Source organism: Rhinopithecus roxellana, chromosome 13 (genome assembly GCF_007565055.1).
Source record: "Rhinopithecus roxellana isolate Shanxi Qingling chromosome 13, ASM756505v1, whole genome shotgun sequence".
Taxonomy (NCBI): Eukaryota; Metazoa; Chordata; class Mammalia; order Primates; family Cercopithecidae; genus Rhinopithecus; species Rhinopithecus roxellana.
Window position 1 is genome coordinate 9,297,051 of NC_044561.1, and position 12,778 is coordinate 9,309,828.

Below are 12,778 nucleotides of genomic sequence, written 5' to 3' on the forward strand. Positions count from 1 at the left end.
TGGCGGGAAGCGCGGGGCGGGCCGGACAATGAGAGTGTCCGCCGCCTGAGCCAATAAAGCTGTACTGGTTTTGAATCGCGGCGCGTTTCCCGCCGCTGGGGTCAGGGGTCGAGGTTCGGGTCGCGGGGCGGAGGGAAGAGCGGGCGGGCGGGAGGCGCCGGCGCCAGACGCGGAGGGAAGGAGCTACGAGTAGCCGCCCAGAGGCCGCGGAGCCAGCGACGACCGACCCAGCCGAGCCGCCGCCGCCGCCGCGCCCCCATGGCGGCCGCCAAGGTGCGGCCGGGCCCAAGTGGGGACAGGGTGGGTGGGCGGGCGGGGCCGGTGGGACCGGGGCCGTTATCAGCGGCCACGTGGGCGGCCCGCGCAGCCGCCACCAACCCCCGCCGGCCTGCAGGTTCGGCCGTCTGCTGGGCCTCGGTGGCGCGGGGTCGGGACGCGTGGGGTTTGGGGGCTCGAGGCGTGCGGAGTTGGGGCGTCTGGGGGTGCAGGCTCTGCAGAGGCCTGGGGGCTGCAGGGCGCCCGCGTGACCTTGGGGTGGGTTGGGGAGCGGCCGTTGCCACGCGGGGCGGCCCCAGCCTCCGGGAACTGGTGTGGGCGGCGGGTTTCCTGCGGCTCGGCCCACTTGGGGCTTCCCACTAGTACGGTGCATTTATTCCTTTCGTCGCCCACGCAGCACTTCATTCATTCGGTTCTCACGTCTGGAACCGCCTCTGGCCTCTGTGGCAGAAGCTCGCGTTCCAGCGTGGGGCACAGGTCCTGGACGCGCCGACCCAGGCGGCGGCTTTGTTGGCTGAGGTGTCTGGTTGAGTGCGGGCCGCTGCAGAGCCGCAGTGCTGTGGGAAACACTGAAGAGCAGCAAAAAGCTTATGTTTTCTTTTCCAGTTTGAGTCTAGTGGTGAAGTCTTGGGTCTCTTACGGATTTCTGGGTGACCAAGGCACGTGTTCTGGAAGACTAAAATATGATTATTGGTGCTCTCTTATCCTCTAAATTGGGTCAGGATTTCATGACTTTCACCGGTACAATTTATCTAGTTACTAACGTAATTTCTTGAACTGTGAAAAAATTGCTGGCAGAACTATGAATCCAATGTAAATACTAGCAGTCTTGTAGCGACTGTTTTCATTCTAGTAAGCAAGAGCACGACTATTTGCTAATTAGTAAAACCTGAAATAGTTACATTTTGCTTTAAAGTAACATTTCAAAATCTATTTCGACCCATCATTGTGTCCTTTGATCTTCACGCAGCAGGTATCCTCTGCATTTTATGGATGAGGAAGAAACTGATACTCAAAGAGATGAGGCAGTTACTCCCAGGCCACTCTGCAAGCGCAGCGCTGGCGGAGTTGTAGGGCCCCCCATCAGTTTGTGCACAGATCTGACTGATGTCTGTGAATCTGGGGGAGGGGCCCCAAACTCGGGTGTCTCCCTGTAGGCTCACACTGAGTGTATGGAGCTGGGCGTAAATGCAAACTTTTTCTAGTGTGGAAGGGAGGGCCTAATTTCTTGCTTTGGGGTGGGGCCCATCCTTGTAGCTGAAGTCCCTTTACTGTCGGGGGGCTGACCACTGCAAGCACTGGTTGGGCTCTGGCTGTGAGCCAGATCCATAGGCCAGCAGTGTAACCTCTTTGTATTTCCGCAGGACACTCATGAGGACCATGATACTTCCACTGAGAATACAGACGAATCCAACCATGACCCTCAGTTTGAGCCAATAGTTTCTCTTCCTGAGCAAGAAATTAAAACGCTGGAAGAAGATGAAGAGGAACTTTTTAAAATGTAAGTAGGCTGATATCCCAGAAATAGGACTCTTTAAGGTTGAAGTTACAGCTTTTTTGGGTGTCAAGGTCTTGGCCTGACTTTGAATCAGACTAAGGTTCTTTAAAGAAAGGGCCTAAAGTTGCTTGGTGACTAATCCAAAGTGGAAATTTAACCCATTCCTTTCATGAATCTTCACCAGGTGCCCTTGCTGCCCTGCAGCCAGTTGCATGAAGGGCATCCCGTTATTGCTGCTCTGTTCACTGACATGGCGGCCCCACTGCCGTTTCTTGCCACTGGCTTCTGAGTCCCTTTGGTTGAGCAGGGGATTTTAACTTTTTGCAGCAGAGTTCTTTGGCATTGTGAAGCTTATAAATCCCCCACCCAGTGTTTTGTTGTTGTTTTTTGAGCTGGAGCCTCGCTCTATCGCCCAGGCTGGAGTGCAGTGGCGCAATCTCAGCTCGCTGCAAGCTCCGCCTCCCGGGTTCACGCCATTCTACTGCCTCAGCTTTCTCCAGGCACCTGCCACCACGCCCGGCTAATTTTTTGTATTTTTATTAGAGACGGGGTTTCATCGTGTGAGCCAGGATGGTCTCGATTTCCTGACCTTTTGATCTGCCCGCCCCAGCCTCCCAAAGTGCTGGGATTACAGGCGTGAGCCACCTCGCCTGGCCCACCCTTAATACACAACATAATACTTGCGATTACATATGAAAGTAGGTGATGGTTTAGTTATTAAAACCACCTGAAAAGATTCTGTACGTGTGCTTGACACTTTCAGTTAAGAGCTATTTGCATGGCCGGGCGCGGTGGCTCAAAGCCTGTAATCCCAGCACTTTGGGAGGCCGAGGCGGGCGGATCACAAGGTCAGGAGATCGAGACCATCCTGGCTAACACGGTGAAACACCGTCTCTACTAAAAAGTACAAAAAACTAGCTGGGTGAGGTGGTGGGCACCTGTAGTCCCAGCTACTCGGGAGGCTGAGGCAGGAGAATGGCGTGAACCCGGGAGGCGGAGATTTTAGTGAGCTGAGATCTGGCCACTGCACTCCAGCTTGGGCGACAGAGCGAGACTCCGTCTCAAAAAAAAAAAAAAAGAGCTATTTGCAGTGGTGGGTACCAGCCTTGTGTCTTGTGACAGCGTCACAGCACCGCAGAGACTGGCCTGTCGCCTGTACTCAAGATTACAACAAACATCATGTTTAGTTACACACCTTAGTGAAATGAGATTGTAGTTTTTCCCTGTTCAAGTTAATGGAACCCCCCACCCTTGAAGTTGCTTTAAGAGAACAGGTTAAGGTTTGGTTGCTCTGGGGTGGGGGAGGGAAGCAGAGAGAGTCATTCCTACTGTGAGTTTCTTCTCCAAGGAAAGGGCCAGGAGGGATACCTGGGAAAGGAGAGCTGTGTGTCACCCTTTGGTCACAGAGGGTGATGGACATCTCCCTGAAGCCACTGGGTGGCCAGGTCTCCACTCTGCTGATGCATTGCTGCAGCCTGTTTGGGAGTAGCTCCTTGCTGGGGTGAAGTGCTTGCCTCTATCCTCTCACTGCCCACGTCGGGTGGGAGGTGCTCCTGGTGGCCTGGGCCCAGGCCCTCACTGAGGGAAGTGAGGCCAGCAGGGTGGGCCCGGGTCTTTGCGGTAAAGCCTCAGGGGCGTCCTGTTGGGGAACCTTGTGAGATAGTCTCTTGCCAGAATCATGTTGGGGCAGAGAGTGGAGTCGTCTGAGAGGCAGGTGGAGCTGTGCACAGAAGGAAGGCGCCAGCCTGAGCCCTGAGTGCATTGCTAGGTTCTGGGTGCCCTGGTCCCCAGCGGGAAGGGCTGTTCCTGGGCAGGAGGACCGGGTGTTGGCCAGGACCTGTTGCCTGGTTAGAGGCCTGGGCCTCTTCTGTGGGTCATCTGACCTCAGGTGATCCGCCTGCCTCGGCCTCCCAAAATGTTGTGATTACAGGCGTGAGCCACCGCGCTGGGTCGTCTCATTCTCTTGATTGTGGAACTGGAATTCAAGATGATCTGGAGTTTGTTGGGCTGCTGCGCTTTCTGGTGGTGTCGTGACGGAGGTCCTTGGCCCACACCTGATCCATGCTGTCTTTGCAGATCTCTGGGGCTGGGGTGCTGTTGCACAGTGACCATGGGATGCCCAGCCCACCCAGGGGGCTTCTTTCCGTATATTGGGCCATTTTTCTCTCATTTTTTTTTTTTTGAAACAGTCTTGTTCTATTGCCCAGGCTGGAGTATGGTGATGTGATCTTAGCTCACTGCAACCTCCGCCTCCCAGGTTCAAGCAATTTTCCTGCCTCAGCCTCCTGAATATCTGGGGCTACAGGTGCCTGCCACCATGCCCAGCTAATTTTTTGTATTTTTAGTAGAGATGGGGTTTCACCGAGTTAGTCAGGATGGTCTCAATCTCCTGACTTCATGATTGGCCTGCCTCGGCTTCCCAAAGTGATGGGATTACAGGCGTGAGCCACCGAGCCTGGCCTCTTTTTTTTTTTTTTTGAGATGGAGTTTCGCTCTTGTTGCCCAGGCTGGAGTGCAATGGTGTGATCTCAGCTCACTGCAACCTTGGCCTCCCAGTTCAAGGGATTCTCCTGCCTCAGCCTCCTGAGTAGCTGGGATTACTGGCATGTGCCACCATACCTGGCTAATTTTGTATATTTGGTAGAGATGGGGTTTCTCCACGTTGGTCAGGCTGGTCTCAAACTCCTGACCTCAGGTGATCCCCCCACTTCGGCCTCCCAAAGTGCTGGGATTACAGGCATGAGCCACCGTGCCCGGCTTTTTTTTTTTTTTATTTTTTTAAATAGGGTCTCACTCTCACCCAGGCTGGAGAGCAGCGGTGGGATCATGGCTCACTGCAGCCTTGAACTCCTGGGCTCAAGGGATCCTCCTGCCTCTGCCTCTTGAGTAGCTGAGACTACGGGTGTTAGCCATCACGTCCAGCTAATTTTTTATCTTTTTGTAGAGATAGTTTCTTGCTTTTTTGCCCGGGCTGGTCTCCACTGGGGGAAATATTGTGACTGTAGGTGCAGTGGGGCGATCTGCGCTCACCGCACGCTCTGCTTCCTGGGCTTAAGTGATTGTCGTGCCTCAGCCTCCTGAGTAGCTGGGATTACAGGTACCACGTCCAGCTGACTTTCGTATTTTTAGTAGAGACGGGGTTTCACCATGTTGGCCAGGCTAGTTTTGAACTCCTAACCTCAGATGACCCTCCTGCCCCGGCCTCCCAAAATGTTGGGATTACAAGTGAGCCACTGCACCTGGCCATCTTAATTCTTTCGGTTGTGGAACTGGAATTCAAGATGACCTGGAGTTTGTTGGGTTGCTGCACTTTCTGGTGGTGTCATGACAGGCAGTTCTTGGAGCCTGAAGAAGGGCTGGGGCGTGCGTGGAGGCATCGGGTCCTGCAGTGCAGGGTTGTCCTGTGTCCTCCCGCGCAGGCCCTGCATGTGGGCTGCAGGTCTGCACTCTTACTTCATGGCTTTTCTTGCAGGCGGGCAAAACTGTTCCGATTTGCCTCAGAGAACGATCTCCCAGAATGGAAGGAGCGAGGCACTGGTGATGTCAAGCTTCTGAAGCACAAGGAGAAAGGGGCCATCCGCCTTCTCATGCGGAGGGACAAGACCCTGAAGATCTGTGCCAACCACTACAGTAGGTGGCCTTGGGCGGGCGTTCATGCTGGGCCCAACAATCCTCAGCAGCTCAGCCTGGGACCTTCCGGAAGATTCTTTCAGGGCTGACTGGGAACTGGGGAGTGTGTTATTACATGGAGTGCAAGTTTGTGGTGTGTTTGTTGAATTTAAAACCAGAAATACGTTTTTCAGACATGCCTCTGAACTCAGAGCAGGCCTGCAGCGAAGCTTAGAGCACACGGGGGTGTGGAGTCAGCCAGACGGGCCCTGATGGGAGGACGTGGCGCCCAGGCTGGGCTCGGGATGAGGAGTGAGTGCTGCAGGGCAAGGGGGCGCTGTGTGTGTGTGGTGTCTGGGGAGTGGGGGATGGTGTCTGGGAGGTTGATGGGGAGTACGTGTGTGGTATCTGGGGGGCTGTGGTGTCTACTGGTGGTGGTGTCTGGGGTGTGTGGTTGGGGGTCTGGTGTCTGGGGGTGTGGTTGGGTGTGGTGTTTCCGGGTGTGTATGTGGTATCTGGGGGGGGGTGTTGTCTGGGGATGTGTTTGGGGGTGTGTGTGTGTGGTGTCGGGGTGTGTGGTTGGGTGTTTGGGGTGTGTATGTGGTGTCCGGGGGGCTATGTGGTGTCTGAAGGTGTGGTGTGGTGGCATTTGTGGTGTCTAGGGGGAGTGCAAAGTGTGTGGTGTCTGGGGGAGGGTGTGTGGTATCCGTGGGTATGTGTAGGGGGCATCTGGGGGGCAGTGTTTGGTGTCTGGGGGGGTTTGTGGTGTTTGGGGGTGTGTGATTGGGTGTTTGGGGGGTGTGTGTGTTTAGGGGGGTGTGTAGTATCTGAAGATGTGTGGTCTGGGGGACTATGTGGTGTCTGAAGGTGTGGTGTCTGGGGGTGTGTGTGTGGTATCTGCGGGTGTGTGTAGGGGGCATCTGGGGCGGTTTGTGGTGTCTGGGGCGGGAGGTGTGTGGTGTCGGGGGGGTGTGGTATTGGGGGGTTGTGTGGTGTCTGGAGTGGGTGTGGTATCTGAGGGTATGTGGTGTCTGGAGGGGGGTGTGTGTACGCGAGCACACGTGAGATTGGGGGTGTGAGAGCAGATGTGTGAGGTGCCCAGGCACCAGCCTCCCCAGTTATGGTGTGTTCTACTCTCACCAGGATCTTCCCTGGGGAGGAAACGGGAGGGGACGGGTTTGAGAAGGTGACCAGGTCCTGGGCGCCTGTGAAGCTACATAAGTAGAGGGCCTTGGGCAGATTCAGCCAAGAGCTCCAGCCACCCTGTGAGGGGTCCAGCCTGGCCTGCAAAGAAGTGACAATAGGTTGTCCCAAGTGTGTCTGTCTGCCAGCTGTCCTTAGATTGAACCTGTGCTGCCTGGCTTGGTGGCATGTTGGAAATATACTTGTCCTGGGGTGTCCCTCGGTAAGCTCCCTAGTGTCATTTGGCCGAGTGTCATGTGTGTCTGGCAGGGCAGGGCCCCTCATCCCAGGTGCAGGATGACTGCTGGCAGGAGTCTGAGTGGCTCAGCCCTTGAGGGCAATGCAGAGGGGTAGACGGTGGTCTGCCTGTGCCGTGGGTACCTCGCTGCACGGCCTGGCCTGCCAGACTTCCTTGGGAACTGGCTCCTGGATTCCCCGCCCTCCCTAGCCAGCATATCTAGTCCTGGGGAAGCTTGCACTCTGACTGGTCCTCCTCCTTGAGCTCAATATGAATCATTTCTTTGGGGGTCTTCCCTTATGCCCTGTGCTGCTTCCAGAGCCTGGTCAGGTTGTAGGTTGTGTGTGCATCATAAGTTGGTCCTGGGCCCCTAGGCATCTGGGCAGAGCCATCTGCGTAGCCAGTAGTGTCTTGTGCCCATCATGGGCCCTTATTAGACAGGGAAAGTGGCAGTGGGTAGAGGCTGGCCTCTGGGTAGGGTGTCGGGGAGGCTGTGGGCTGGCTTGGGGGCGGGGGGTGAAGGGGGCATGCAGGGGGCCTGCATCCGCTGTGGCGGGCTGCAGTAGGTGAGACCCCCCAGCTCCCAATTCAGATGGTGACATGTAGGGGTATCCTGGGGGTGCATGTGGCCTGGGCTGGGCCTGGGCACCTGGGATGGTCCGAGTTCTCAGGGAGCTGTTCTGAAGAGTGGTCGCCTGCAGGGCCATCTCCCCTTAGGGCTGCCTGTGCCTAGGGAGTTGGGGTGGAGGCGTCCATTGCAGGCCGTGGCTCTGTCTCCTGTGTCCTCCAGGCATCCGTCATGGGGATGCAGGTGGGCACTCATGCATCAGTCATGGGGATTCATGGCCATGGCCCCAGTGGGCTCCCTTCTGGCAACTGCCCCACTTTCTAGCCTTCTGCTGCCCCCCACTTTCAGATAGGCTGGCTCCATGTGTTGGGTTCCCTCAGCAAAGTCTGGACCCCCTGGGCCTTGTGCCCTGATGTCTGACCTCGGGCTTCTGACTTCACGGCCGGGGTCAGGATGATCGGGGTTGGGCTTGAGTGCAGCCCTGGGATACAGCTGGGGCCTGCTTTGCCAGCTCTGCTTCTCTGTGTGCCAAGTGGTGTTGAACACGGCTCAGGATCTCCTCGCAGAGATAGCTTTACGGTCAGGGAGCAGGCTGCCCATTCCTGGTTAGGATGGTCCTGGTTTTAAGTAAATATGGGGCATTTTCAAAGACGTTTGAATAAAACTCAGGCCCTGTGGTACTTTGTCTAAGCCTGGTTCTCCCACCCCAGACTGACCATCCCCGTGTTGTCTGAAGCAGACCCCTCAGGTTGGTGAGCAGGGTGCTCTGTGGCCCAGGGCTGGGTGGGCTGGCCTTTGCAGTCATCCCACCATCCTCACGAGCTTCTCTCTCCTCAGTCACGCCGATGATGGAGCTGAAGCCCAACGCAGGTAGTGACCGTGCCTGGGTCTGGAACACCCACGCTGACTTCGCCGACGAGTGCCCCAAGCCAGAGCTGCTGGCCATCCGCTTCCTGAATGCTGAGAGTGAGCCAAGGGGCCCTGGGGACCTGCCTGACTTAGGGCTCACCTGCGTGGCAGTGTGGCGGCTTATGTGCAACAAATGCTGTTGCCTTTTGGGGAGAGGTGGCGGTAACTGGAAAGTGTGTCGTGTGGGCTGCCCTGCCCCGCTGTTTGGGGGCCATGCCCAGACTGAAGCCACGAGCAGTGCCTTCCCCGTAAAACTCAAAGCTGTGCCAAGTAGCTGCTGAACAGCAGTGGCCCCTCAGCCGCCTTGTGGCTGGCACTTTGGTTTGCTCTCCAAGCTCCGGTTCCCATCAGTTGATGCAAAACCTGAGACCCAACCCAGGGCTTCCTCCCAGTGTTGATCCGTGTGCCAGGCTTTGGCTTACTGGGGCCAGGGGCCCCTCATGGTTGCCTGGGTGCCCACATCTCTCCTGTGGAGAGATCCACAGGCCCAGGCTGATCTCTCCCCTGCTCAGAGGTCTCTACAGTCTAGATCGTCCAAGCTGCGTCCATTGGCTCCTGGAGTAGTCAGTGGGTACTGTGGCCTGGCGCCTGGTAGCTGACCGTCTGGTGCCGAGTGACCTTGTCCTTGCCCTGGGAGTGGCTGCCCCAGCAGCCCTTCCAACATGGTTGGGAGCCAAGACTGTGGCAAAGAAGCCCATGCCCCTTGGTTGCCCAAGGGTCCATGCTCTCCACCGCTCTGCCCAAATGGTTACAGTCAGATGAAGGAGACAAAAGGCCAGGGCCGAAGTCAGGTGGTCCAGTCCTTTCTTAGGTCAGAAATTACCATGAAATGGGTCTTCTGTGAATCCCAACTCTTCAGACCCGGCAGAGCGTGTCCCTTCCACTGCTCATAGCTCTTAGGAAATCTCTCTCTCTTCCACAGATGCACAGAAATTCAAAACAAAGTTTGAAGAATGCAGGAAAGAGATCGAAGAGAGAGAAAAGAAAGGTGATGTGGTGCCATGGGTGGGGGCGCTTCTTTGCAGACTCACTCTGCACCTGACTGTACTTCCAGGCGGGTGCTTTTTCTGTCTGCCAGATAAACATTCCAGAGTGCTGTGGCTGCCTCACCTATCCAGGGCGATGCAGCTCCCTGGGGACACAGGTGCTTCCTGGGGAGCCCTGAGCGCTTGTCAGTGTTGCTGGCCTCACGTCCAACTGGGCAGGCATTGGAGTCCGGGCACTGCCTGGAGCTCACCAGAAGGTGCTTTATGATGGCCCTCGGTTTGTCTCTCAGAGGGCTTGGTCACCTCTCCTGTGAGGCTGGACTGCAGCTGTGGTGGCAAGTGACCAGATGTCACTGAGCAGCCTGACTAGGCAGTGCTTGAATGCATTCACTTGGCTTCCTTTGGTCATTGAATTTCAAGAAGACAGACTCCAGGGGCGGCTTGGCCAGGCAGGAGTCTGTCCTGAGGGCGGGCAAGCCGCTGTGGGTGGGTGACAGTGCTTGGGACCGTCCTGGCGAGGGCCATGTGCTTGAATGCACTGTGCTTCTGTTTTCTCACTACTGCTTGTGTTTTAGCAGGATCAGGCAAAAATGATCATGCTGAAAAAGTGGCGGAAAAGCTAGAAGCTCTCTCGGTGAAGGAGGAGACCAAGGAGGATGCTGAGGAGAAGCAATAAATCGTCTTATTTTATTTCCTTTTCCTCTCTTTCCTTTCCTTTTTTTAAAAAAATTTTACCCTGCCCCTCTTTTTTGGTTTGTTTTTATTCTTTCTTTTTTACAAGGGACGTTATATAAAGAACTGAATTCAACTTTCAGGTTTTTTTTTTGTTTTGTTTCTAAGTTTTTGCCCTATTGAAGATGACTTCAGAAAATCCATTCCCCAGTCATGAAAATGTACTGTGCTAACTTTCTTTTCCATAGTGGAAACACTTATTTATAGTCATCAAAAATAGTGAATAAAAAACACATTTGGAACCTGGACCAGATGGCAGGATTGTGTGTGTACGGGCCCCTGTGCTGTGAGCACTGCTTGCGTAAAAGCCCCCCAGGTGTATGTCCAGGCCTGTCTGCAGCGCAGGTGGGTGCTGCACCTCACTATAGCCTGGGTTCCTCAGAGACATCCTGGTGTCTGAGGTCGTCCGTGTGTCTTGCTGTGGGTCTTGAAGCTGAGGTGTCTGAGCTGGTGCTGGTGAGGGAGCCTGGCCAGGGGTGTCTGATGCCAAGTGTGGTACTAATGCACAGCTGTGGGCTGGGCAGCGTGGGCTCTGCCGAGGCAGGCTCCACTGCGCCTTATGGCCTGAACAGCCACTGCTTTTTTCTGTGGTGAGGAAGGGTGGGCTTTCTGTGTTTTGAGGAGAGAAAGGAAGACCATCAGGGTACCTTGGCTTTGGAGCAGGAGGCAGTAGCCAACTGAGTAGGTCTCTGGCATCGGCCAGGGCTGACTGGCCCCTGTGGTGGAGTGGCCACTGTGGAGGGAAAGGCCAGTCTGGTGTGCTGGGTGGGGCTCAGCCCTGTAGCCCTTCTGTTGGAAAGCCTGTCATACCTTGACCTTGGAGAAAACTTCCAGGGTCTTGGCCTCCTGAACTTGAAGTCCACACTTGGCAGTGTTGGAGTTATGGGCATCTGCAGTAACTTTAAAGAAGGAGATGTTTTCCAGTGTGCCATTGGGGGTTGTCACGTGTAATGGATTGTCTCTGCAAACAGCATCTTAAGTGTGTGGTCTCAACTGCCATAACGTGCCCTGTCACCATTTATCATGAACCAGACATGCTTCACTGTGAGGCTGGCTGCCTGCTGCCATCACTTGCTCTTTTGTGCCCTCCACCTGGGCCTGGGCCCAGTTCTCTCTGGCCTCCATGTGCTGTGTCGTGTCTGGTGACTGCCAGCTGGTTTAAACACCAGTCCTTTGTCCCTCTGGGGCAGGGGTCCCCAACCCCTGGCCTACTGACCGGTACAAGTCTGTGGCCTGTTAAGAACTGGGCCACACAGCAGGAGGTAAGTGGTGGGCGAGTGAGCTTTACCACCTGAGCTCCTCTCAGATAAGCAGGGCATTAGATTCCCATAGGAGTGCGAACCCTATTGTGAACTGCACATGTGAGGAATCTGGGTTGTGCACTCCTTATGAGAACCTAATGCCTGATGATCTGTGGTGGACAGTTACATCCTGAAACCACTCCCCTACCCCTGATCCATGGAAAAATTGTTTTGCACCAAACTGATCCTTGGTGCCAAAATGGTTGGGGACCACCGCTCTGGGGGATGTACTTCCAAAGGCAACTACTCTCAGGTTTGTTCATTTTTACATAAATGGGAACCACTTTATGGTCTGTAGCATCAGCCAAGGCTGACTTGGGTTGGCCCCTGTGGCAGAGTGGCCCCTGCAGAGGGAAAGGCCAGCTCAGGAAAGAAGGCTGTGCTGACTCCTCGTGGTTTCCAGTGCCCTACATGTTCAGAGAAAGTTCTTTGGTAATGAACTATGGAAATGATCCCTGAAAGTATGGTCCTTGCTCCTGGTTTTAAACAGCCCAACTGAAGACTCCTCACTGGCATCTTGCCTGTGTTCTGTTAGCTGTAGCCCTCATGCTTGTGGACGGCTTTTTAGCAGGTTGGCAGGGGGACAGTGGTGCACTTTGCACCCAAGAAGAGAGGTGAAGCCTGTGCCCCGTGCCGAGTGAGGTCCTTGTGTTGGGAGGGTGACGCTGTCTACTGCAGATGGTGCCTTGCTGTGCCATGTCACCCCTGGGGCCACAGGCTGGGGGTACAGGTGTCAATTGGAGGCTTTGATGTCTGTGAAAGGGAGGGCCCCATGCACTGGCTGGAGCTTCCAGGAGGGAAGCCCTTGGCTAGGACAGGCACCCCATGCCCCCAGCACAGAAAGGATGTTTAGCATTCTGTATTTGATTTGGGGTTCTAATAAAATTCCAGGCTGACTTCCTTCATCTGGGGATGGGAGAAATGTCTCCAAGGAGAGTCCTCAACAGTGGGAAGGCCCCTCGGAATGGCTGGGATACAGTGCCATCCTGTGGTGGGGCTGTGTTGCAGGGCGCATTTGAGGATGCAGCTTGTTGACACTGCAGGATGTGATGTGCTGCAGGAAGGGAGCTGTGCTGGCCCCACGGGAACACAGGGTAGGCTCTGCAAGGACACCCATGTGGGCACTCGCGCCAGCTGTCCAGCCCAGTGTGTTTCCAGTGGGTCCCCTTTGGCAGACAATGGTGAGCGGAATGGGGTCCCGCCGGTGCTAGGGACTGTGTGAGAAATGCAGTATGGTTCAGCCTTCCATCCCAGGTCTGTCCGCCAGGCTGCAGGCTGGGGAGCCTCCTGCTTTCTGCTTCATTTTCCTTTTCCCTGGGATCTCAGCTCTTCTTGGGGAGGAAACTAGGGCATGGGCTCAGCATCCATGTTGGTGGGGGAGGCCGGTGCCGACCTCACTCAGTTCTCTGTCTCCAGTAGTGGGTCTGTACTACTGGGGATCCCTCTGCCCAGGCCTCTGTGTTAAGGAAAAGGGATCCC

At 55.5% G+C, this 12,778-nt stretch overlaps 1 protein-coding gene, 1 non-coding gene and 1 pseudogene across 3 annotated transcripts; 2 read left to right on the plus strand and 1 right to left on the minus strand.

The window, feature by feature from the left end:
• Nucleotides 1-10: 10 nt before the first annotated feature.
• Nucleotides 11-10,246, plus strand: RANBP1 (RAN binding protein 1). 2 transcript variants are annotated; one of them, XM_030914109.1, is made up of 6 exons: nt 11-273; nt 1,641-1,777; nt 5,247-5,404; nt 8,209-8,337; nt 9,203-9,268; nt 9,842-10,246. In XM_030914109.1, exons 1-6 carry the CDS (start codon nt 259-261, stop codon nt 9,940-9,942), a joined length of 606 nt encoding a protein of 201 aa, XP_030769969.1. In that variant the 5' UTR covers nt 11-258; the 3' UTR covers nt 9,943-10,246. The 2 variants fall into 2 exon arrangements, with proteins under 2 accessions (XP_030769969.1, XP_030769970.1); XM_030914110.1 differs by having other exon boundaries at nt 116-273; nt 9,845-10,246.
• LOC115893071 lies at nt 9,302-9,426 on the plus strand. Its single transcript, XR_004053027.1, has one exon. It is a non-coding gene; the product is annotated as a small nucleolar RNA SNORA77 (small nucleolar RNA).
• A 1,332-nt stretch (nt 10,247-11,578) lies between the features above and the next one.
• Nucleotides 11,579-11,770, minus strand: LOC115893119 (annotated as a pseudogene).
• Between the last annotated feature and the right edge of the window lie 1,008 nt (nt 11,771-12,778).

Coding starts and splice junctions, on each gene's coding strand:
- RANBP1 (XM_030914109.1), top strand. Junction 8,338..9,202: donor CCGCTTCCTGAATGCTGAGA/GTGAGCCAAGGG, acceptor TCTCTTCCACAG/ATGCACAGAAATTCAAAACA. Junction 9,269..9,841: donor CGAAGAGAGAGAAAAGAAAG/GTGATGTGGTGC, acceptor CTTGTGTTTTAG/CAGGATCAGGCAAAAATGAT.